Raw genomic sequence first — 26,569 nt, forward strand, 5'->3', positions numbered from 1 at the left:
TATAGCAGAGGTCAGTGGCTGGTGGCAGGCAAGAGAGTAATCTGGATCCATAGCAGGGGTCAATACCATTCAGACAAGCAAAAGAACTGGGACAGGGCAAGGCTGGAATAGACAGGGCAGGCTGGACGAGGCAAGGCAGAATCAGGAATGCTGGAACAAGGCAGGATCAGGAACACTGGAGCAACACACACTACTGAATGCAGGAGGACCTGTTGCTGAAGCAAAGGCTAGGAGCATGGTTGGGGTTTAAATAACCAGCCATGCTGAAGTCATCACTGGACGCCTGAGGGTCTTTTCTCACAGTGGAGCCTTAATAAGGAAGCGGCATGTGTGCACGCCTAGGGAGAGGCACGTTGCAACAAGCCTGGAGCATGCTGATGGCATCCTGGCCACGACAGAGTCTGTAAAGCATCTTCAGGGCCTGGCAATGCTGTGGACAAGGGCAGCCAGTCATGGGCCTCTCAGCTTTAGAAGGCTTAATTCCATATGGGCTCCAAGTGTCATTTTGCAGGGTTTTCTGGTTGGCACCAAAGTAGTGAATGTAAATATAATATACATGTTGAAAATGATCTTTTTACCTCAGACGAATGTATTTTGAATGTCCACGTAAAATCTGTTTTTATAGATACATGATTTTTATTGTGTGTGGGGAGGAATCGATAGAGGCGGGAAGGTTGCACACAAGGCTATAAGTTTTGCCTAGGGCTCTTAATGTCCTTACACCAGCCCTGTGACTAATTCAGTTGTCAAGTAGAACCTCAGCAAAGCCCATGTATCAAACTATCAGCTCTGGGTAGGCGGAGTATGAAAAACAGGTCTAAAATCAATTCATGTTTTTGTTTTTTATGCAACAATTTGTTGACTAGAATAATTATATGCTGTTCTTTAAATTATCATGGAAAAATTTATAAAATGAAAGAAAAAAAAAAACGTTTTTTAAAAGCCATACTTGTATGCCAGAGTTGCGCTAAAGTGCTGCTTCAGATAGGCTTCCAGGACAGTATTAAAATGCTGAAACTTCCGGTCAGCGATAAGTCCTATTATGTAAATCTAGATGCAAAAGATTAATATAATTATAAATCCACCAAACAAATCAGATAAATGCAGATTAGCATTTGAAAACAAAATTGCAATAATACATAGAACATGTAGTTGGTTTAAAAATAAGACAAACCATCATTTGCACACTGTTCATGTTTAGATGATTATTTGTGACAATCTAGAAATAGGAATACTTGCAGCAATTCTTATAGGTTTTACAAATAAAAAGAATATGTTTCTTATTCCAGCATAGCGATTGTAGCAAATTTCTGAATCAACAGCTTTTAATCAGAATCTCATCAAATCTAAATACTTAATGTTACCTCTGGGAACTCATAAAACTTACCTTTAAAAGGCCAGTGACTTGGCTAGTCTAGTTTTGTCATCAGCATATTTTATAATTTAACCATGCAGCACAAAAACATTTTCACTCTTTCTTCTTTCTTTAACCACTTCTACCTTTTCTGGATGTGAAGTGATCTCCTGTAAGTACCATTTGATATACAAGGTTCACAGTGGAGAATGAAAGACAGCCACTCTAATAACTGGCAGACTTTCTTTCTACTTTTTGAAGACAGAGGAGAATAATATAATGTCAGTTAAGAAGGGAGATGGAAGACCAGAACTGCAGATAGGGCACTTACTGCCCAGGAGGAGAACTTTAGACATCAGTTGATAGGCTCAAGTGAGTAAATAGGTTATGTAAGTAGAATCCCTAAGAGCTCAATTCACCCAGATTATATTTGACCTCTAAGGATAAATCGGAATAACAAGTGCCTTAAAAGTTAATAACAATATATTTATCTGAAAAAAAAGATATTTGGAATGACTAAAATAATCAGACCACTCAAGGAGGGGTCACTACAGTCTGCCATTAATATTATCTGCTGTATCCACAGACATGACTACAACCAATTCAACTTTTTATTTACCAGTGCAGCTCTCATGCCCAAATATATTTACTCCTGCTCAAGTTTGGCTTAAGTCTGGATGAAAGTATTGTTGCAGTCACACAGCTTCTTAAGGGAGTGTTTTTGACACTCCAGTCCAGACAGTGGGTTATGTCCCCGTCCAGCAGATGGCGTCAGACAAAAACCTCAGAAGGTGCTGCCATATAAACCAGTGCACCCACTATCCCTCTTCAGTAATCGGAATATCAAAGCCATAGAGAGAGAGAGAAGGATGGATCAAGCAAACCATGCTCGTGTAACTTTGAACTGTAGCTAATAACTAGCAATCATGAACAAACTGGTGCCAAGAGGCAAACTTGCAAAGAGAACTCTGAAACAGTCCCACAGGAGGCTAAGATAGCCATAGAGAAACAGAGAGGCAAAGCAAGGAAGTCGAGCAGTAGATCCCAAACAGAAATCCCAACAAGTCTGAGGGAGGGTGTCTGGACTGATCCATGGTACTACAGGAATGAAAATTAGCAGGTAAGGAATAATTTTCTTTTTCCTGTACGTGCCCAGATCAGTCCAGACGGTGGGATGTACCAAAGCTTCCCTACTGAGGGTGGGTCCTTGATAGACCTGCTCGAATGACCCTATCACCAAAGGAACCAAAGGTCGACGACTGGACATCCAAACGATAGTGCCGAGCAAAGGTATGCAATGACTTCCAGGTGGCCACTCTGCATATCTCTTGAGGAGAAACGGAGTGTGTCTCTCCACCCAGGATGCCACCTGGGAATGGAGAGAGTGGGCTCTGACGCCCAGCGGGGGTTGCCTGCCCCCGCCTATATACGCTGCCACAATAGCTTCCTTCAGCCAGCGAGCGATCGTCGACTTCAAAGCCTTGGACCCCTTCTTGGAATCCTTGCCAAATGACAAACGGGTGGTCCGACAGATGGAACTCATAAGTGACCTCCAGGTAACGCATCAGGATGCACTTGACGTCGAGCTTGCAGAGATCACGAGGGTCGTCAGAGGAGAAAGAGTGGAGTTCCACCGTCTGATTAAGATGAAAACCAGAAACCACCTTGGGCAGGAACGAGGGTACCGTTTGCAAGGTGATCCCAGAGTTGGTGAGACGTAGGTAAGGTTCCCTGCAGGACAGCGCCTGGAGCTCGGAGACCCGGCGGGCAGAGCAGATGGCCATGAGCAGATGGTCTTGAGGGTGAGATCCTCGAGAGTAGCGGAACGTAGAGGCTCAAAGGGAGGTCTGCCCATGACCCAGAGTACCAAGTTGAGGCTCCAGGAGGGACAAAGAGCTTGAAGCAGTGGCTTCAAATGTTTCACACCCCTGAGGAACCAGACAATGTCCGGGTGAGAAGAAAGCTGCATTTCCTCCCGTTGATGGATCAGGGATCCAAGGGCAGCAACCTGCACCCTCAGAGAGTTGTAGGCTAGGCCCTTCTTCAGAACTGCTTGCAGGAAGAAGAGGATCTGAGGAACAGAATTTGTCTGTGGATGAGCTAAGTGGGCCGTGCACCATGATTCAAAAACCTTCCAAACACGGACATAAGCGATGGACGTGGACGTCTTCCGAGCCTGGAGGAGGGTCGAGACCACGGCCTCCGGATATCCCCGGCGTCTTAATCTGCACCTCTCAAAAGCCAAGCCACAAGACAGAAGCGATCTGCCTGGTCGAAAAATACTGGCCCTTGGTGTAGTAGGTGCGATAGATGGCCTAGGCGGAAAGGGCTGTCCACCGTTAGGTTGATTAGGTCCGCGAACCATGGACAACGGGGCCACTCCGGCACCACCAGAATCACTGGACCCTGGTGAACTTCGATTCTCCAGAGGACCTTGCCCACGAGGGGCCATGGTGGGAACACGTAGAGGAGAAGGTGACGGGGCCACGGAAAAACTAGCGCATCCAGCCTTCTGCGCCGTGCTCTCTTCTGCGACTGAAGAATTGCAGTGTCTTCATGTAGTGGGCTGTAGCCATGAGGTCCAGATGAGAGATCCCCCAACTCTATACGAGAAGTTGCATCGTTTCCACAGAGAACTCCCACTTCCTGGGATCGAGACGTTGGCGACTCAGGAAGTCCGTCTGAATGTTGTCTACTCCTGCAATGTGCGAGGCAGCCAGTCAGGCAAGGTGGAGCTCTGCCCATTCCATTAGCTTGTCCGTTTCCAATGAGACATGACGACTTCTCGTGCCGCCCTGACAATTGATGTACACTACCATGGTCGTGTTGTCCGAGAGGATCCTAACCGCCCGATGGCAGACAAGGGGAAGAAACCTCCTCAGCACCAGACGGGCCACCCTGGTCTCCAAGCGATTGATCGGCCAAGTAGCTTGAGACGTCATCTACTATCCCTGCATGGAACTCGTCTGGAAGACTGCTCCCCAGCCGGAGAGACTGGCATCCGTGGTAACCACTACCCATTCCGGAGTGTCTAAGGGCATTCCCTGCGCCAAGTGGACTGGGTCTAGCCACCAGAGCAGGCTGTCCCTGGCAAGTTGCGGGAGCGTAAGGATGGCCTGGAACTCCTGTGACACTGGTTTCCATCGGGAGAGTAACGCTCTCTGCAGCGGATGCATCGATAGTGGATGCCCTGGATCCCAGTACCTACAGATAATCCCAGGCAATGGGAAAGGAGAGGCAAGAGAAGTGCTGGACCTGAGCCGCTAGCGACTGGGCCCGATCCGGCCGGAGGTAGACCTTGCTCATTGCCGTGTCGAACCGTGCTTCCAGGAAGTCTAGTGACTGCAAAGGAGTAAGACTGCTCTTGGTGTAGTTGATGATCCAACCGAGGGATTGGAGGAGCTGAACCACTCTGTTGATCGCCCGATGTCCCTGGATCAAAGTCTTCACTCGAATGAGCCAGTCGTCCAGGTAAGGGTGAACCAGGATTCCCTCTCGGCGAAGAGTTGCTGCTATCACCACCATAACCTTCGTAAACGTTCGTTGGGCTGTCGTCAGGCCAAAAGGAAGGGCCGGAATTGAAAATGCTGACCTAGGATCTTGAACCGAAGGAAGCGCTGATGCACTTTGAGGATGGGAATATAGAAACATATAGAAATGATGGCAGAAGAAGACCAAACGGCCCATCCAGTCTGCCCAGCAAGCTTCGCACTTTTTTTTTCCTCATACTTATCTGTTTCTCTTGGCTCTTAGTAACCTTTTGGTTCTATTTCCCTTCCACCCCCACCATTATGTGAAGGTAAGCCTCCGTGAGATCCAGGGAGGCAAGGAATTCTCCCCGATGGACTGAAGCAATCACCGATCACAGGGTCTCCATCCTGAAGTGAGGGACCTTGAGGGACTTGTTTACTGCTTTGAGATCCAAAATTGGGCGGAAGGTTCCCTCCTTCTTGGGGACCACAAAGTAGATTGAATAGTGGCCAGAACCCACTTCTGTGAAGGGCACTGCGATAATTACATTCCTAAGAGCCTGTCGAGCATCTGGCATACAATGAGCTGCTTTTGGGGTGATCTGCAGGAAGAAAAGAGGAACCTGTCCCTTGGGGGCCGAGCAAAGTCCAATGCGTAGCCTTGCCTTAGAATATCCGGACCCACTCCTCGTAGAAGAGAGAAATCCGTCCCCCAATCCTGGGAGGCAAGGAGTGGGTCGGCCTGGCATCATTGAGAAGACTCGGCGGATGCCCCTTGGGCCATCCCGTCCCTTGCCTGTCTGCATCCTCGAAAGGGACGGGACAAGGATTGCGAATGGGATGAGGGCATCAGAGGAGTCAGCTGTCTCGTGATACGGAAACAGCGTTGACTGCTGAAACGGCTTCTGGAAGCATTGAATGATCTAGGAGTCTGCGGCCGATCCTCTGGGAGCCTATGCACCGTATTCTCTCCAAGGGACTTGATAATCTGGTCCAGATCTTCCCCAAACAGGAATTTTCCTTTAAAAGGGAGAGATCCCAGCTGTGTCTTGGATGAGGAATCTGCCGATCAATTGCGGAGCCATAGGAAGCGCTGGGCCGAGACCGCCACAACCATCGATGTGGCCAGGACTTGCAGGAGGTCATATAGGGCATCTGCCTTGTAGGCAATGACGGCCTCCAACCTGTCTGCCTGATGTGCCTCCTCAGATGGTAGGTCTTGCGAAGTGAGGAGCTGCTGCACCCATCAAAGTCCCGCTCTTTGTGCCAGCGAGCTACATATGGTCGCCCGGACTCCCAGCGTGGAAACCTCAAACACCCTTTTGAGATAGACCTCTAGTTTTCTATCTTGCAGATCCCGCAGCACTCTGCCCCCTGTAACCGGGATGGTTGTGTGTTTGGTGACTGCCGAAACAGCTGAGTCGACCTTCGGGACCTTGAGCAGTTCCAGAAAGTCCTCAGGGAGGGGGTAAAACTTCCCCATTGCTCTGCTGACTTTGGGGGAGGCTTCGGGCGAATCCCACTCCCTGGATAATAACTGGAGGAACGTAGGATGGTTAGGAAAAGCCCTGGTTGGCGGGCGGAGCCCCGCGAGCATGGCATCTCCCTTCTTTCCTAGAGGAGTGGGGCCAGGCGGATCCAGTGGGGCCTCAATGTCCAGTTCTTGCAGGATATGTGGAATTAGTGTGTCCAGCTCATCCCTCTGGAAAATCTGCAACACCCTAGGGTCATCCCCTTCCATCTGGGAAGCAAGCAGTGGATCAACCAAATCTGCCCCCTCCGCAGGGGGGAGAACCAGACGCACCCTGGCAGTCCCCTGAGGGACGGCCAGAACCACCCCCCACTGAGGCCTCTACCCCTGGGGGACTCCCCCGGGAGGAGGGTCAGCTGTCCAGGCCACTTTGGGAGGGGGGGTTCAGGGGTGGGATCCAGCGGCTGGGACATCCTGGCCAAGTAGGCATTGTGCATAAGAAGCACAAAATCCATAGAAAACAGAGGTGGACCTGAGGGAGGCAGAGCTGAAGAATCCCCTGAAGGCAAAACAGGCCCCAGACGTGGAACCAGTGAAAGGACTGGCAGCAAAAGTGAGAAATTAGCATCCGCTTCATCTTCTGAAGGGATCGTGGTCATCGGCTCCAGATCAAAAATGGCCGCCGTTCCCGCGCTAAGCAGGATCGGGGCCTGTCTCTGCCTGAGGGAGCGCGCTTGTCCGCGCGAAACTGAGCATCCTGCCGGCTGCGAGGTGCCCTCTCCACCAGGGAGGCACCTTGTGCAGATCCCCTCGCGGGAGAGCCTGGACCTAGGCTCCCCGCACGCTGAACAGCGAAAAGCCCTCTGCATGACGGAGGGGAGAAGGGGACCGCGGGGAAAAAGGCAGGCAGTGCCGCGGGGAGCAGGAAAAACCTCCGCTCTGAAAACCACACCGACCCTAGGATCTCCACAGGCCCCGCAAAGGAATGTGAGTTGTGACCTCTCAGCGGGCAGCAGCCCCAGGGAATGTGCGTCTTGGGGCCGCGGGTCGGGACACGGCAAGGGCGGGGAGAGGTTGAAACCTCCAACTTGCACCCCCAGTAGCCGGATTAGTGAAGAAACCTGACAGTAATGAAATAAATAGACAAGACTTAACCCGGTCAGCCCAACAGGAAACGCAGAGTCAAAAAGGGAGCAGACAGAGAAAGGAGAGAGAAAACAGGTCTGTCTGCAAGTTTAAAATGCAGAACCTTTTTTTTTTTTTTTTTTTTTTTTAAACTAGAGAAAACTTGATCCCTCTAACACACTTCAAAGTAGAAAGAGAAGAAAAGAAACACTTGAATAGTGTGCTGGGGAAACAGAGGTTCCCCTGCTCCTATCTGCTGGAGTCAGAAAGATACTGAAGAGGGATGCACTGGCTTATATGGCTACACCCTCTGAAGTTTTTGTCTATCTGCTGGACGGGGGACATAACCCACCGTCTGGACTGATCCAGGTACGTACAGGGAACATTATTCTCATTTTGAGTAAATAAGCAAACTATCTTTTTTAACTCTATCAAAAATAGGAAAATTGGTTCTTACCTGCTAATTTTCGTTCCTGTAGTACCATGGATCAGTCCAGACTCTGGGTTATGTCACCAATCCAACAGAGGGAGGCAGAGAAAACATTCTAATGACTCTGACGTATACCCTGGAGCACCACCTGCAGTCAATCAGTATTGAGCAGTATCAAAGCAGAAATTTAACTACTAACATATTAACTAGCTATCTAAATAGGAGAACGAATTTCCAACTCACAAGTCCTAAATGGAAGCAGAATCCCAAAAAAAAATCTTGGGAATAAACAAGAAAATATTAAGAAAAATAGACAGCATGAAAGGCGGTTTAATCACCCAAACAGTGAACGAGCGGACTCTCCGAAAAGACAAATATAATACACAGACATAAAGGGTGGGCATCTGAACTGATCCATGGTACTACAGGAACGAAAATTAGCAGGTAAGAACCAATTTTCCTTTCCCTGTACGTACCTGGATCAGTCCAGACCCTGGGATGTACCAGAGCTGATTCAATTAGGGTGGGACCCAGAGAGTCCCGCTCGGAAAACACACTCTCCGAAGGCTGCCGAACTTGGAGCGTGAACATCCAAGCGGTAATGACAAGCAAAAGTATGCAACGACTTCCAAGTCACTGCTTTACAAATCTCCTGAGGAGAAACTAACTGACATTCTGCCCAAGAGGTAGCTTGTGACCTAGTAGAATGAGCTCTCAATCCTTCAGGAAGGTCACGATGAGCTAGAAGATAAGCTGAACAAATTGTCTCTTTTAAGCAATGAGCAATCGTAGCCTTCAAAACCTTATGACCTTTACGAGGGCCACTCCACAAAACAAATGATCAGACAATCGAAAATTGTTTGTAACTTCAAGATAACGCAACAGAGCTCGTCGTACATCCAATTTTTTAAGATCCCTAGAGGAAGGATCCAAACGATCTAAAGATGGAAAAGCCGGAAGCTCTATGGACTGATTTAAATGGAAAGAAGATACTACCTTAGGTAAAAAAGATGGTACAGTCCGTAATGAAATTCCTGTATCAGAAATTCTAAGAAAAGGCTCTCTGCAAGACAAGGCCTGCAACTCTGAAATTCTACGAGCTGAAGAAATGGCCAAAAGAAACACCACCTTCAATGTGAGATCCTTCAAAGTTGCATGATTGAGGGGTTCAAAGGGAGCTGAACACAGAGCCCTAAGAACCAAATTCAAACTCCAAGCAGGACAAAGATTCCGAAATGGAGGACGAGGTGTTGCGCACCTTTGAGAAAACGCGCTACATCCGGATGCGCAGCCAAGGATAATCCCTGAACCTTACCACGAAAACATCCAAGCGCTGCTACTTGTACCCGTAAGGAACTACAGGACAAACCCTTGGCTAAACTGTCTTGTAAAAAAGATAAAATATCGGATACCGAAGAGTGAACTGGATCTACTTGATGCTCATTACACCAAGATTCAAAAACCTTCCACACCCTTGCATAAGCCAAAGATGTAGAAGGTTTTCTAGAACGCAATAAAGTAGTCACTACAGCATCTGAATAACCTTTATTCTTTAACCGATGCCTCTCAAAAGCCATGCCGCTAGAGAGAAGCGTTCGGCCTCTTCCAAACAAACCGGACCCTGAGACAGAAGGCAGGGAAGATCTCGAAATCGAAGGGGACCATCCAGTGCTAGTCTGACCAGGTCTGTGAACCACGGACGGCGTTGCCACTCCGGAGCCACTAAGACAACGTTGACTTGTTGAACTTCTATCCGACGCAGAACCTTGCCGATTAGAGGCCAGGGAGGGAATACGTAAAGAAGAACATCCCTTGGCCAAGGAAGTACCAGAGCATCTACTCCTTCTGCTCCTCTTTCCCTCCTGCGGCTGAAGAACAGAGGGACTTTGGCATTCTGAAATGTGGCCATGAGATCCATTGCCAGAGTGGACCATCTGTTGCATATCATTTGATAGGCTTCCTCGCACAGTTCCCACTTGCCTGGGTCGAGATGATGCCGACTGAGAAAGTCGGCTTGAATGCTGTCCACCCCGGCAATGTGTGAGGCTGCGATGCTGAGCAGATGTTGCTCCGCCCAGGTGATCAGCTGTTGTGCTTCCTGAGCCAACAGGAAGCTTCGGGTTCCTCCCTGACGGTTGATGTATACTACTGTGGTTGCATTGTCGGAAAAAACCCGAAATGACTTCCCGCAAAGGACTTAGTTTTTGGGTACTTGCCAGGTTCTTATGGCCTGGATTGGCCACTGTTGGAAACAGGATGCTGGGCTTGATGGACCCTTGGTCTGACCCAGTATGGCATTTTCTTATGTTCTAAAGGAGAGGTTGAAGAGCGTTTAAGGCTAAACAAACCGCTCTGGTCTCTAAAAGATTGATCGACCACCGCGCTTCCTCTTCAGACCACTGACCCTGAACAGATGTATTCTGACATTCCGCTCCCCAGCCTGAAAGACTGGCGTTGGTAGTGACCACAGTCCATTCCGGAATCTCTAGTGGTACACCTCGTTGCAGATTCGCTGTCTGTAACCACCAATCTAGGCTGGAACGAGCCGTCTCTGTAAGAGGAAGGGGAAGGTGGTATAGTTCCGAAATTGGATTCCAGAGTGAAAGCAATGCAGACTGAAGTGGTCTCATGTGCGCAAAAGCCCAGGGAACCAACTCCAGAGTAGAGGTCATTGAACCTAAAACTATCAAGTAATCCCGCACACAAGGAATAGGAATAGACTGTAAGTCTCGAATTTGTGATTGAATCTTGAGAAGGCGATGCTCCGGAAGGAACACTATCCCTTGACGAGTGTCGAACCGTGCACCCAAAATCTCCAGAGATTGGGAAGGTAATAGGTGACTCTTGTCTTCATTGATCACCCAGCCTAGAGACTGCAAAAGGCTGATTACCCTGTTGATTGTATAATAACATAGAGATTCCAACTTCGCTCGAATCAACCAGTCGTCCAGGTACGGATGTACCAACAGGCCCTCCTTCCTGAGTTGAGCGGCCACCACAGCCATTATTTTGGTAAATGTTCTGGGAGCTGTGACTAATCCGAACGGGAGAGCCCTGAATTGATAATGTTGCCCTAGAATGAAAAACCTGAGAAACGTCTGATGATCGGATCGAATGCCGATATGAAGATAAGCTTCGGTGAGGTCGAGAAATGCTAGAAATTCTCCTCTGTGAACCGAAGCTATGACAGACCGAAGAGTCTCCATCCGGAACTTTGGAATCCTTAGACAACGGTTGACCCTCTTGAGATCGAGAATGGGATGAAAGGTTCCTTCCTTTTTGGGAATGACAAAGAAAATTGAATAACGACCTTTCCGATGTTCTGATGTTGGAACTGGAACTATAGCTCCTAGGTCGCTTAAAAGCTGTAGCGAGTCTTGGATTATGAGACGCTTTTGTAGGGAAGAACACGGTGAAATTAGGAACACGTGGTGAAGTCGCCGAACAAAATCTAAAGCGTAACCTTGATTTATCACTGATAGAACCCATTGATCCGACGTACATCTGGCCCATTCTCCGTAAAACAGAGACAGCCTGCCCCCTATGATGGGAACTGGAGAAAGGACCGGCCTTATCTCATTGGACAGACTTTGTGCCTCCTGAGACTTGGGAAGTTCCAGGTCTACCAAAGCGGCGGCCACGAAAGGACTGAGACCAATTCTGTTGTCTACCTGAAGACTGTTTAGCTGGAGGAGCCGACGGACGAGAAGAACGAAATCTTCTGTTAGACCGAAAACGAGAGCAAGATGAAAAAGAACTTCTAGGCCTAGGACGGTCCTCTGGCAATTTGTGAATCTTATTTTCCCCGAGGGACAAAATTAAATCTTCCAATTCCTTACCAAATATTAATTTTCCCTTTAAGGATAAAGGGGCTTTACCCTTAAAGGGTAAAGCCCCTAATTGAGCTTTGGAGGATGTGTCTGCAGACCAATTCCTCAACCAGAGAAGTCTGCGAGCCGATACAGAAGCAATGATAGAGTGAGCCGAGGTCCTAATGAGATCATATAAAGCATCTGCACTATAAGCAACTGTAGCTTCCAGTCTACCAACCTGAGCAACTTCTTCAGAGAGGGAAGAATTGTTTTGTAAAGCCTGGACCCATCTTAGTCCAGCTCACAAAGCCAAGCTACTACACATGGCCGCCCGCACACCAAGAGCAGAAACTTAAAAAATTTGCTTAAGCTGAACCGCCAGCTTACGATCTTGGAGATATTTAAGAGCCGTAGCCCCAATTACTGGAATAGTTGTTTTCTTAGTGACGGCTGAAACAGCGGCATCCACCTTAGGAAATTTTAAAATTTCCAAAGCTTCATCGGGTAATGAATACAATTTTTCCATGGCTCGTGCTACCTTAAGCCCCAACTCAGGAGTATCCCACTCCCGGTACATAAGGTCAGTAAGAGAAAGATGAAAAGGAAATGATGTCGTGGGACCTCTAAGGCCAAGCAACACTGGGTCAAAGTCACCCATCCGAGAATCCTTTACTGGAACCTCGAGACCCAATTCCAGTAAAATAGCTGGAATTAAGGGACTAAGTTCCTCTCTTCTAAACAGGTGGACTACTTTGGGGTCATCCCCATCCACAACATGAGGGTCTGAACTAATACTCAAAGCAGGGTCTTCATTTAAATCCCCCTCCAGCAAGGACTTGTCCGGGATAAGTAAAGAGCCATGCTCAGAATCATCTGAAAAAGAAAAAATTGTCTGATCCGGACCCTGCAGAAGGGGACGCTTCGGGGCTGACCCCACTCCCAAATCAGTGGGACTAGCCCTTTTTGAGGAACGTGGCCTTAATCTCTGTTCAGATGAGAGACTCTTATGTCTCTTATGAAATTTCTTAGATTTGTAAGCTTTGCGAAGAAAACGAAGAAAATCCCGTGAAAAGGCAGAAGAAGAGGAAGAAGAATCTGAAATCTCCTCCAGGCTTTCAGCCGATAAATATGGCCCTGTTTCGCCCGGCTTGTCCTGACCAGGGACCGCCGGCTGCGGCGACAGCGGAGGAGGGTCAGAAGCACCCTGAATAGCTTGTTGTGTCGCTACCCTCAGAGTAGACAAGAGTGCCTCAGTTCCCGCACTGCAGCTAAAAGAGTCCGGGGCAGGAGAGCAGCTGGGCCGAGGTTTTGGGGCCGCGCGAAGTGGCCGAGTCCCTTTTGTTATCGGCAAACTTGATGAGCCTTCCTCCCCCCGGGGAGACAGGATGAACAGAGACTCTCCCTGGAGAGACGCGCGCGCATCTCCACAAGCAAAAAAACGGCGCGAAATAAAAAGTATGAAATAAACTAAAAAACTAAAAGAAACCCCGGCGAAAAACAAAGGCACGGGCCCACCGAACACCAAAAGGTAAGTAAACAACAATACAGCTGTCAAGAATTATTTTTATTTATTTATTTATTTATTTTGCCTGGCTGAAACGCTGCGGCCCCCAGGAGCTGCTCCAAGTAAGGTGAGTGAGCCGGGCCCCCCGGTATCACCCCTGCCAGGAGTGGTTGCTGGGTACAAAACCTCCCCAACTCCAGCAGCCTCAAAAACCAGGAGGGATAGTCCTCCCAGGACTTGGCAACCTCCCGGGAGGCAGTGAAATGGCTGTGAAGAAAAAATAAAACCTTTTTTTTTTTTTTTATAATAACTTAAATGAAAAGAACAGGCTCTCTTCAAAAGAAAAAGAAAGCCTGCAAACAAGTAACTCCTAAACTACCTGACTAAAAAATAACAAACTACCACAGACTGCAGGGGTTAGGGACGTCCACCTCTGCTGGGAGACAGAGAAATACTGATTGACTGCAGGTGGTGCTCCAGGGTATACATCAGAGTCATTAGAATGTTTTCTCTGCCTCCCTCTGCTGGATTGGTGACATAACCCAGGGTCTGGACTGATCCAGGTACGTACAGGGAACTTGCCTTATCACCCTGTTTCATTACCTTGAGGTTATCAGATTACACTGAGGTCTCTCTGCAGGTTAGTGTTCACCAGTAACTCCTCCCTTTCTTCCTAATGTGTACTCCTCTCTTGGATTTATGTAGTGCCATAGGCATCAGAACTGGGAGGGCCGCAGGTGTCGGATTTAAGCCAGCAAGACCCCTCTCCTTCCAGCCTGCCCCAGAAAAAGAAGTCATTGGTGGCAGTGGAGAGCAGAATCCTTAAACTCACTGGCTCATATCATTTTGAAACAAAGAAGGGCTCCACCCAGGTGCCTTCTCTCTTCCCGCCTCCCTCTTCCCCTGTTGGGGCCTGAATGGTGCACTTTGAACCAAGTGCTTCAAAGCACAACACTCGGGCCCCACTCTAGCAAAGAGGAGGGAGGACACCATGGAACAGTTCTTCTTTGTTTCAAAATGATATGACCCAGTGAGTGAGGGGATTCAGAGGGGGTAGGGAGGGTGTGAACTGGGGATCACTGTGGGGTGAATGAAGGATTTGGGGGGAAAGGAATGGACTGGGGAAAGTGAGGGGTTGGGGGGAAGGAAGGAATCAAGGTTTGTTGGGAGGGAAAATGCCAGGGTAAGTAGGGGGGCAGGCCTCTCTATTCCCCACACCAGCATCCCACCTCTCGCTCCCATCCACCTCTTCTCCCTTCAGCCTCTCCACTCAGCCACAGTCTCTCTCCACCCTTGCTGCTTTTGGTCTCCCTTCTCTACCTCCTCCTCTCTTTCAGCCCCCACCTTCTCCTTGCCCCTGCTCCCACACCCCTCCTCTTGCTCTTTCTTCTCCAACCTGCTCCCACCCCCTCCCTACCCCTACCCCATACAAGAAAAAACAGCAAAGGCAGGGCAGAGTAAGGTAACATAGTAATGACTGCAGAAAAAGACCAAAATAGTCCATCTAGTCTGCCCTGCAAGCTTCCCAAGGTAGTAACTGCCGCTCCGTGCCGGTTTAGCTTTTTTATTTATTCCCATCCTCTAGCCTTTTAGGGACCCATAGTATTTATCTCATACCCCATATTATGTTAAGGCTGCAGAGCCTTTCAGACCTCTCCTCTTTCTCTTCTGACTCCCTTCAGTCCCTTCTTTCTGTTTAGCACCCCACTATATCCGAATCCCCTTCTACTTCAGCATCCCACCTCTCCCTATCCCCACTCCTTTCTCTTTTCCCATCTCCTCTCTTCAGCACCATACATCTCTCCCCCATGCCCTTCCCTCCAGTATGATTGGCTTGAAAAGGGGTCTGGATGATACAGACAAGGGTCATGGGTTAATTCCTCCTTGAGATGCTGAAATGCTTAAATAGCGCTGTCGGTCCAGTTCTTGAGCTTTATTTGGTGAGAGCAATAAGTGGTGCAACCAACAAAAAGTCGCCTTGAATGACTTTCCTATAATAGTTCGCAAATCCCAGGAAGCAGGACTTTGAGGCCCACAGATTGGGGATTTCAGTTTCTCTGGATCCATTCATATACCTTGTCTAGAAATAGTCAAGGAAGTTCCTCTTGTTCAAAAGAACATTTTTCTAATTTTGCATATAGGTGGTGCTCGAGTCTCTGGAGAACTTGCTTCACATGATCTCTGTGTTCATTTAATGATTTTGAAAACACAAGGATATTATACAGATATACTTGGGTCGGCCATGGCAGGGGAAACAGCCAGTAAAATAAAGGAGGCAGACACTGGCTGTTTCCTTATATACAATTTATTTACAAAGATAAGCAAAACAGAAAATGAAACTACTCACATCGCAGTGCTGATAACAAACTCAATTAAATGTAAGTGTTCCTGGCCTACTCTGGCTTCCTTCCTGCTTCCCAGGGCCTGTTTCACCCTTCTAAGCCATGAGTTCTTAAACTCTGATGAAAGGCTCCTCCCTTCACCCAGGATTTCCTGTGGGTCTGGCTCTTAAGGTAGACCGGGGAGACAGCCATGTCTGGTTCCTTAAAGTGGTCTGAGGGAGTTTCTTGTAGACTTCCTCTCATTACCACATGGGAGAGTAGAGCAGGTCCTGAAAAATCTTAACCATAAACTGAAAGTCCATCGGAACACTGCATAACCCAAAGGGCATTACCAGGTATTCATGGTGTCCATCCCTGGTATTAAAAGCGACCTTCCAGTCATCTCCCTCTCGGATCCTACTCAGGTTGTATGCACCCCCATAAGTCAAGCTTGGTAAATATTTGTGCCCCTCTGAGGTGGTCAAATAGTTCTTTGATGAGTGGGAGAGGATATTGGTTCTTCTTGGTAATTGCATTGAGCCTATGGTAGTTGATGCAAGGGCATAGCGAACCATCTTTTTTCCCAACGAAAAAGAAGCTGGTTCTGACTGGTGATGAAAGACAAATAAACCCTCTGTCAAGATTTTCTTTGATATATTTGAACATGGCCTCTGCTTCTGGTATGGAGAGAAGATAGAGTCTATCCCTGGATGGCACTTTCCATGGAATCAAGTTAGTGGGAAAGTCATAGGAGCAATGTGGTGACAGGACCTTCACTTGCTCTTTGCTAAACACATCTGCATACTCTGCATAATGCAGAAGCAGACCCAATAGCTCCGGGGGTGACTGTCCGAGCGAGGTGCACAACAAACAAATTCTTGGTGAGACATTGCTCATGTCAGCAAGCATTCCATCTGATAATCTGTAGATTATCCCAGTAAACCAATTTAGGCCTAAAATGATCATGTTGACTGATTTGGGCAGCACATAGAAGCTGATCTGTTCTTTATGCAGCAGGCCTGTATGCACAGCAAGCAGAATGTAGGCCCTTGTGACATGTCCAGGTAAGGTTTCCCCATAAACCAAGATTGTGAATGCAGTGTCCAAGGGAATAGTTGGGACTCCACTCATGAATTAAGCTGCTTTCAGCATCTGTACCAAGGAAGGTTAGTGTATCAACACAGGTGTCCCCAAATGAGAGACATACTGGTACTAGAATTTGTGGAGAGCTACATGGTTGACCTAAGATGGGCTTTCCCACCAGACCTAGGTCCTGGAGTTTCCTAGCCTGGCTGGGCAGCGATTTGCAAAGTGCCCAGGGGTGGCATAATAGGCACAAGTTGAGGCGTCGGCACCTCTGCTTTTCCTGCATGTACTTCTCTTGTACTAGTCTCGACTCATGCGGTGACCTGGAAATCACTGGGCACTGGAAACTAGAGGCAAGAAGAATGGACGCCAAATTAGGCCCCTCTCTCGAGCCCGTTCTTGGAATATGAGGTCCAGGCATATGGCCACACAGATTAGCCCCGCTAATGTATCAGGCTGATCCCGGCCAGCCAGCTTATTTTTTATATGCTCCGACAGCCCTTGCTTGAAAATAGCTATTAGGCTATGACTGCCCCATTGCAGTTCAGATGTCAGCATACTCTCCAATAGCCTGGGAGCTTTGTCTGATGCGAAGAAGCTAGGTGGTTATTGACAACATGCGGCCGGGCTCATCACAAATCATGCAAAATTCTCATAGGAAGTTGTTCAGATCCCCTAGGTTTGGGCTGCCTCTTTCCCAGAGGGGCAAAGCCCAGGCTAGGGTGGAACTGCCCAAAAGGACAAGATGTATTTAATAGAGATGTGAATCGTGTGATCGATCGTCTTAACGATCAATTTCGGCTGGGGGGGGGGAGGGAATCGGATCGTCGCGGTTTTGTTTTTTTAAATATCGTGTAAATCGTAAATCGGGGGAGGGCGGGAAAACCGGTACACTAAAACATCCCTAAAACCCACCCCGACCCTTTAAAATAAATCCCCCACCCTCCCGAACCCCCTCAAAATGCCTTAAATTACCTGGGGTACAGAGGGGGGGTCTCGGTGTGATCTTTTACTCTCGGGCTTCCGGTGCGTTGTAGAAATGGCGCCGGCGCTACCTTTGCCCTGTCATATGACGGGGCAAAGGTAGCGCCGGCGCCATTTTGTTTTTTGTCCCCCGACGTCAGGAGCGTAGGAGATCGCTCCCGGACCCCCACTGGACCCCCAGGGACTTTTGGCCAGCTTAGGGGGGCCTCCTGACCCCCACAAGACTTGCCAAAAGTCCAGCGGGGGTCTGGGAGCGACCTCCTGCACTCGAATCATTTTGCCGTACAAAATGGCGCCGGCCATACGCCATATGGCCGGCACCATTTTGTACGGCAAAAGTCCCTGGGGGTCCAGCGGGGGTCCGGGAGCGATCTCCTACGCTCCTGACGTCGGGGGACAAAAAACAAAATGGCGCCGGCGCAACCTTTGCCCTGTCATATGACAGGGCAAAGGTAGCGCCGGCGCCATTTCTACAACGCACCGGAGGCCCAAGAGTAAAAGATCACACCGGGACCCCCCCACTGGACCCCAGGTAATTTAAGGCATTTTGGGGGGGTTCGGGAGGGTGGGGGATTTATTTTAAAGAGTCGGGGTGGGTTTTAGGGTTGTTTTAGTGTGCCGGTTTTCCTGCCCTCCCCCTTCCCCTCCCCCTTCCCCCGATTTACGATTTTTGACGATAAATCAGGGGAATTCCTATTAAATATCGCCTCTAACGATTTTTGACGATTTAAAATATATCGGACGATATTTTAAATTGTCAAAAAACGATTCACATCCCTAGTATTTAATCTTGACACGATCAGATGGAAAGAGAGGTGCTTGCAATTCAAATTATATCTGGCATTCAAGAAGCCCCTACATTTGATGGGATCCCATTTGTACCTCTGAGGTGGAGGCAAATGAAGCATGAGAGTAACAGCCAAACCAGAGCAGATGCCTTGGGAGCTGGACAGGTGGCTATACCCTGAAGATAACTGACCATCTTATTTTGTTGATCTTGCTGCTGTTGTAGCTTGTGAGCTAACCTGGTAATGGCAGAGGCCAGGGATGAGTCTGCTCAGCTCATAGCCTCACTAAACTGTGATGACTGGCATGGGTATGAATCCTTTATGCTGTGGCGTAGTTGACAAAGCCTCATAGGCAAACCTACGAGGCCTATGCCAACAGCTGGCAAACCCACACCAGCTTCACCTATACCAGCTTCACCTATACCAGCTGCCTCCCCCACAGGTTGAGCCCTTGGGTTCTGGCAGCTGGCAGGACTTAGGTGGGTTCCGAGCAATATAGAGAGCAAGAGTCCAAGGGCACACCAAGGTCAGGACAGGTAGTGGGCTAGAGATACTGGGACTGCCCAAGGGTCAGGGCAGGTGGCAAGCAAGCCTACTCAGGTGCAAGGCAAGAGATCAGGTCCAGGTGGAAGGCAATCATGGTCAGGTCCATAGCAAGAGGCCAGAATCAGGAAGTCAGGCCAAGGATGGACAAAGACACATAAGAGACACTGGAAGACAGGCAGGATAGGACAAGGCTGGATAAGACAGGGTGGGCAAGGCAAGGATGGATGAGACAGGTTGGGTGAGGCAGGCTGGGGAAGGCTGGAGGACAGGAACAAAGAACCAGGAACACAGAAGCAAACAGGAGCCAGGAGCAGTTGGGAATGCAGGAACAACACGCACTGCTCTAGACAGGAGACCTGTTGCTGAGGAGAGGCAATGCTACAGGGCCTTTGCTTAAATAGCTTGATAGGGCTGATATCATCAGGAGGCGCCACTCTTGAGTTTTCCGCCGTGCATATTATATATGCACATGCATGCATGCCTAAGGGCAGGCAGTGGTCTGGCCGGGATGGCAGCATCAGCAGTGGCTGGTGGTATGCAGTAATGGCATCAGAGGCCTCCCACAGCATGGGTCAGCAGCTGGGGTGAGTGTGGTGGCTCATGGGGCAGTCCTGTGAGCCACCAAACGAAACACCCATCAATGCTACCAGCACACAATTGCACCAGCTAATTTGTGCCCAATAAATTTACAAGGGAATTTACTGTATGTGCATACTTTTAAATATTTAAAACTATTCCTGTAAATCTAAAACCCTCCCATACTTTGTCCCAGAAACCCTTCCACTCAGACCGAGCAAACTTACATACATACATGACATATGTGCATATCGGGTAGAAAATTTTAGAGCAAACCATTTCCGTGGGTAAAGCACTGTTTAATCAGTGGCAATGGCTTAGAAAATTACCCTCTTTATGGTCTTTGGAGAAAGTGATTACCACATCTAGTACAGCAGCGTATGCCGACAGAGATCTATGAAAATAAATATGGTTATAGAAAGCGTAGCCCTTACCAGTGCATCAAAAACAAGGATGTCATATTGGTCAGAATGGGAATGTTCCATCATAATATTAAACAAGACATCCAATGTATCTTGAAGAAACTAAAAAATGAGAAATGAAAACATATAGATGAAGCCAGAATTAAGCCTAACATGCTATGTCAGCAATATGATGCAATTTATTTACTACATTAATTTATTACATTTATATGTCACCAATACCATGGCTGTAGGCGGTCAACAATAAAACATATATAATTATTGCATCAAAGAATATTTTAAACAATGAAACATAAAAAACAAACAAAAGAAAAAATAAGCAGAACCAACTTGTGCTCATCCTCCTCACCTTTCACATGACACATAGCAATTAAATACCTTTCATATCTTCAGGAAGGATTTTCCAGATTCAAAACAAAATAGAAGAGTACCCTTGATATAAAGAAGAAAAACTGGAGCTTCCAGAATACACAGTTCATTCAAATGCCAACCGAAAGAGTTATGTTTTAAGCATAATTCTAAACAACTATGCACAGGACACAATCCTCAACTCATATGGACTGGAATTCCAGAGCTCGGGAGCCACCACAGAGAAGGCACGCTCACGTGTGTCAATAAAACATGCTTGACATAGTGAAGGTACGTCAAGCAAGCCCCTGTGAGATGATCTCAATGTATGAGGTGGATTATACAGATGCAATAAAGCATTAGCCCAAGCTGGTGTGGTGCGGCTATATTCCTGGAAGCAGATACCAATGATGGAGTGGTATGGATAGCACAGACTAAGTCAGCTCTGGGCAGTGCCATAACTTGGGCATGGAATAGCGTCCCTTCCTCAAAGTGACCTGTCATCCTTCAGCAGTGGGTCAGGAGGCCTAGCTGATACTGAAGTCCTAGAACATCCCATCATGCCTAAGATATAAGACTAATCGTGGGTGGTCTCCAGTACTATGGAACATGGACCAACAATTCTCAGAAACTCCCAGGCAGAATGCCAGGTATGGAGGAAAGTAAGAGTACTGTTTGGCCTTCACTACCCGTATTTCCTGATTCATGTGATAAATGTAATGGAAGAATGGATTTGGGATTATGCAGACAAGTGTGTCATCAAAGATAAGATAGATTTTGACTTTGTCCGCAGTCACCTAGATTAAGCAAAAGAGATAGCCAAGTAGGTTATTTATTTATTTATTTATTTATTTATAATTCTTATATACCGACATTCTTGAAAGAAGATATCAAATCAAATCGGTTTCCATTGAAACTGAACAATCGCGGCTGTTGCGTTACATTGAAACAAGTAGTCAGAAACAGATAACATTATGAGTAACATTATAAGAAACATTATAAGTAAAAAAAAGGTAAAAATCAACAAATCAAACAAACAAACAAGTCTTCAAGACTAAACCCAATGTGAATGTGAAAGAGAACCAAGCAAATTTAGATTGAGCATCAGTGCTGTGGTGGTGGTGTACTGATAGGCGAAATCTAAAGCGTTTAAGGATGGAGAAGGTCGGGGAAGGTCAGGGGAGGGGAGGAGAAGGGATAAGTGGCATTGACACTTGCTAGGGTGGACTAGTGAAGGTGGTCAGGGACACGAATGAGGCTCTCTGGTGTCCAGTTATTTCCTTTGACCCGGGTCTGAGTGTTCTTGAGACTCCGGGAACACTTTTCTAAAGAGCCAAGTTTTGAGGTGTTTCTTAAAAGATTGAGTACAGGGTTCTAGACGTAGCTCCGGAGGTAGCGAGTTCCAAATGGTGGGCCCGGCTGTAGAGATGGCACGTTTTCTTAGGGTGGTTTTGATCGGTGGTGCGTATAAAGTTCCTTTATAGGCGTTTCTGATTGGTCTCTCAGATGTGTGTATGCTGAGCTGAGAGCTTAATTTGAGGTGGGCGATTCCGTGAATGTCCTTGTGGATCATCATCAATATTTTAAAGGTGATCCTGGATTTTATGGGAAGCCAGTGAAGTCCTTGTAATATAGATGTGATGTGGGCTCTTTTGTTTGAGTTCATGAGTAATCTAGCCGCAGCATTCTGGACCATCTGTAAGGGTTTAGTAGATATCTCAGGGAGGCCAAGGAAAAGAGCATTGCAGTAGTCTAGCTTAGTGAGGATGATAGACTGGACTACTAGCCGGAAGTCGCTGAAATGTAGGAGAGGTTTAAGATTTTTGAGAACTTGGAGTTTATAAAAGCATTCTTTAGTTGTGTTTAGTACGAATGATTTAAGGTTGAAGAGGTTATCAAGCTGAACCCCTAAGTCTCTGACCGATGGGGAGTGGTTGATGAATGTTTTTGCGAATTGAGCTGCGCTTTGTGAGTTAAGGGGATTGTGGGAGTCATCTGGGGAGATGATGAGAATTTCTGTCTTATTAGAGTTAAGGATAAGGTTCAGGCTGGTGAGCAGGCTATTGATAGATTGTAGACAGCGGTTCCAGTGTGCCCATGTTTTTTGCAGGGATTCGGAGATAGGGAGAAGAATTTGGACGTCATTGGCAAAAATGTAGTATTTTAATTTAAGGTTGGAGAGTAGATGGCAGAGAGGTAGCAGATAGATGTTAAAAAGCATGGGGGAGAGGGATGATCCTTGTGGGACTCCCAGGATTGATTTGATAGGGAGTGATTCTTTATTGTCAATTCTAACTTTGTAGAATCTATTCTCGAGGAATGATTTAAACCAGCCCAGTGCTTCACCTTGGATGCCGATCTCTGATAGGCGCTCAAGTAGAATGGTATGATTAACCATATCGAAAGCGGCGGATAAGTCAAGAAGGGCGAGAAGGTAAGGTTGTTTTCTTTCCATGTTAAGTAGGATGGTGTCGGATAGGGAAGAAAGTAAGGCTTCAGTGTTTTGAGATTTTCGGAATCCGAACTGGAAGGGGGAGAGTATGTTGTTCTCCACTAGGTAGTCGGACAGTTGCTTGTTTACAATTCTTTCCATCACTCTGGAGATCAGGGGAAGATTGGCTATTGGATGGAAGTTGGCTGGGTCGGACGTCGGAAGGTTGGGTTTTTTTAGTAAGGGTTTTAGAATGGCTAGTTTTAATTGTTCTGGAACCATTCCTTGAGATTTGCCTTTCCAGAACCATCTTGTTAGCTTAAAGCCTTCTCTACATCTCTTACTACACTTCTCTGTTTATTTCTCTCCCTTATATGGTTTGATCTGTTATTAATCTTAGTCTTTTTCATTTATTCTGGTTCCCTCTGAAGAGACCCTTAGTCACTCTTTGACTTTCCCTTTTATTTTATTGTTCTATTTATTTATTTATTTATTTTTATTTTATTTTATTTTATTTATTTTATTTTATGTTATTATTTTATTTTATTCTATTTCATTCCATTTATGTCTTCCGCTTTTCCCCACTCCTTTTTATACATAACTGCTCCCTAACTAAGCCTAGTACAAGAACAACAAATTTTGAATTATACATTTACTGGACTTTTATCACTTATGACCTTCATTACTATGTAATCCAATCCAATTCTTATCTACCTTGATTACTATGTAATTTAATTTGTATATTTAGTTTTTCTTCTCATTGACTATTACTTAAAGTTGCTTAAATGTTCATTGTTCCATGTAAGGCTGTCTGGCAAGTTTTTGTTCTTTGTAAACCAGTTTGATTTGCATCTAATGTAGGAAGATCAGTATAAAAAAACAAAAAATAAATAAATAAATAAAGAGCAGTTGATGATATCTGCCAATGATTTAGAAATGATGTTAGGAATGGAGAGGAGAAGATTGGAGGGAATTGCATCCGACGAGTGAGAAGAAGGTTTTAGCTTTTTGAGGATGCTTTTGATCTCTAAAGAGGATGGTGACTCGAAGGATGAAAGGTTGGAACTCCTTGTCGGTGATGCGGTGCTGGAAGGAAGGGTTGTCGGTTGGGCTGAAGCGATAGGCTTGAGGAGGTTGGTTATCTTATTTTCGAAGTAGATGGTGAGTTCTGTGGCTTTGATGGAAGCTTGATCGGGATTGACAGAAACATCTATAAGTATGCTGCCATATGCTACAAATGGGCCGGGTACATGGATTGATATCAAATTGCATGCCAGTTACCCAATGGCATATCAGTGAAAAAAAAACCCTCCTGATCCTTATTAGCCTTTATCACCAGGAAGCGATAAAAAAAAAAAAGAGGATGTGAGTGAACTGAGTTTGAAAATTTCTGTTCCTAATAGAGGGTGGACTGCATTGTGGTTTTCTGTTATAGCTATTTATTGAAATTTCTGAAAAAATACATAATATAGGTGTGTGCAGAGAAAACAAAATGTGTTTTTGTTTTTCGGTTCATTTTTGGGAGTTTTTTTCCCATGACTTTCAGTTCGTGGAATGTTTGATTCATTTCAATTGTATAAAAAAAATGAAACACATATTTAAAAGAAATTAAAAAAACACCCCAAAAAACAAAAAATGGGCTTCCCAAGGCCTCCCACCCACCCAGAAAAATGCCAGGAGCAGGATCCCCGCCCCAGCCCTCACTTACATGGTCTGGTGGGAATTCGCTGGTAAAACCTATGCCCAAGTTGAAGTATCAGTAAAGTCATCTCAACCTCGACCTTGGCCTAGGTTGGAGCACAGGTGCAGACAACACCACATTCCGACAAGAAGGTCAATGCTGGGGCCTCAACCCAAACCAAGGCCCGAGGCTGGGTCCTGATGCCCTGGCCTAAGCCCAGGCCCAATGTAAGTCTGGGCTTAGGCAGGTCTCTGTGACCTTGGCCTCTGTCTACCCAAGGCTGATGCCTTGGCCTAAGCCCGATGCTGTGGTCCAGTCTGGAGGCTGGGTCCCAATGCCAGAGCCTTGACATGGACCTTAGCCAGATGCCAGGGTCTGACCAGGTTGGAGCCCAGGTCAAGGCCTGACACCATGGCCTGGCAGCTGTGTCTTTTCGGCAGGGTCTCAAACTGGATCCAGGTCCCACGCCAGGGTCTGGCCCTTGATCTAGACCCAGGCCTGACACCGGGTCATGGCCTGGAAGCCAGTTCCCGATGCCTAAGCTTCGGCATAGGGTCAGACCCATGCCCAGTGCCCAGAATTCTGAGCAGCTCTGTCACATCCGATGTCCTCTTCTTTTCTTCTTTGACAGACGCAGTCACTGGGATCGCGCCAGAGTTAATTAACTCTGGTGCATTCACCCCAGCAGATGGTGCCATTTTGATGTACAGCATTTCTTCTTTGGGTGGCAGAGGATGTAACAGTGGTTTCTCACCCTTACCAAACATTTTCCATCTGCTTGGAGATTTTTGCAATTTTAGATCCTCCCCCTTGATACGGACCGAAAGCCCTTGTCTTTGTGGGACCCTCTCTACCTTTGCTCCTAAATTAAACCACATAGATCAGTGATCACTGGATCCCAGGTGACCATCTAATGTGACATCAGGAACACTGTCCATATTTGTAAATGTGGATTCTGTCACCAGTTGCCTTAGCAGGGAATCCAGATTCCCCATGTTCTTAATTATAGCTGCAGCTAGAATGCTCATAATAATATGTGGAATTCTAAAATCTCCCATTAGCAACACCTCCCCCTCTATTGTAGTCATATATCTTTGACTATATATTTACCCAGCTCTTCTTGATGTGCTGGAGATTTGTAGATTGCACATATTTGTGTTATAGTCATGCAAATACAAGTGGGTAAACTAAAGCATAGGGAAATAAAATGACTTGCCTAGAATCAGCGATAGTAGATATTTGAACTTAAGTTCCTAGAGCTTTTCTGATTCAAAGTTCTAACAACTAGACTACACCAACTCACTAAAAACATGTTTGAATGTGGTATAAGAGGGTCACAAAACTTTCCCTTACTGATAGGAATCAGAATCTTATCAGACCTTGTAAGGTCAGAGTAAAGTAGGAGTGGTAAAAGTAGTTGGCATATCATAGTGCAGAGTACTGTGTCCTTGTGGTTCAGGGTTCTTCAGGGCTCTCCGATGAAGGGCATAAGAGCTTTCCATATTGGGTCTGACCAAGCCCAGCATCCTGTTTCCAACAGTGGCAAATCCAGGCTACAAGTACCCAAACACTAAGTAGATTCCATGTTACTGATGCCAGTAATAGCAGTGGCTATTTAAGACAACTTCTCCTCCAAGAACTTATCCAAACCTTTTTTAAACCCAGCTACACTAAGTGCACTAACCACATCCTGGGCAACAAATTCCAGAACTTAATTGTGCGCTGAGTGAAAAATAATTTTCTCCAATTAGTTTTAAATGTGCTACTTGCTAACTTCATGAGTGCCCCCTAGTCATATTATCCGAAAGAGTAAATAACCGATTCACATTTACCCATTCTAGACCTCTCACGATTTTAAAGACCTTTATCATATCCCCCCTCAGCCGTCTCTTCTCCAAGCTGAACAGCCCTAACCTCGTTATCCTTTTTTCATAGGGGAGTTGTTCCATCGCCTTTATCATGTTTGTCACCCTTTTTCTTCGGCTGGTTGCCCTTTTCTTCGGGTGGTCCTGGGAAGATGACTGGGGTACAGAGATGGGGTACTCTAGCCATCAGGCAGGGCCAGTGCTAACCTTTTTGCTGTTCTGTGCAACTTTTGCTGCTGTGTCGAAGGATCGCGTGCCGGCAGGCTGCCGGCACATGCAACTTGCACCTGCCCAGAGGCAGGCGCAAAAGGTATGATAAAACTTTGGGGGGGGGGGGGTTAGAGTAGGGCTAGGG

General features: G+C 46.8%; 1 protein-coding gene across 1 annotated transcript in view; it reads right to left on the reverse strand.

The window, feature by feature from the left end:
* Nucleotides 1-26,569, reverse strand: part of LOC115079628 (dedicator of cytokinesis protein 2-like) — a 991,955-nt gene that overhangs the window by 508,076 nt on the left and 457,310 nt on the right. The window contains 2 exon segments of the mRNA XM_029583335.1: nt 950-1,050; nt 19,902-19,991. Of these exon segments, the coding sequence (XP_029439195.1) occupies nt 950-1,050; nt 19,902-19,991 (191 nt within the window).

The sequence above is a fragment of the Rhinatrema bivittatum genome, chromosome 18 (genome assembly GCF_901001135.1).
Source record: "Rhinatrema bivittatum chromosome 18, aRhiBiv1.1, whole genome shotgun sequence".
Classification (NCBI taxonomy): domain Eukaryota; kingdom Metazoa; phylum Chordata; class Amphibia; order Gymnophiona; family Rhinatrematidae; genus Rhinatrema; species Rhinatrema bivittatum.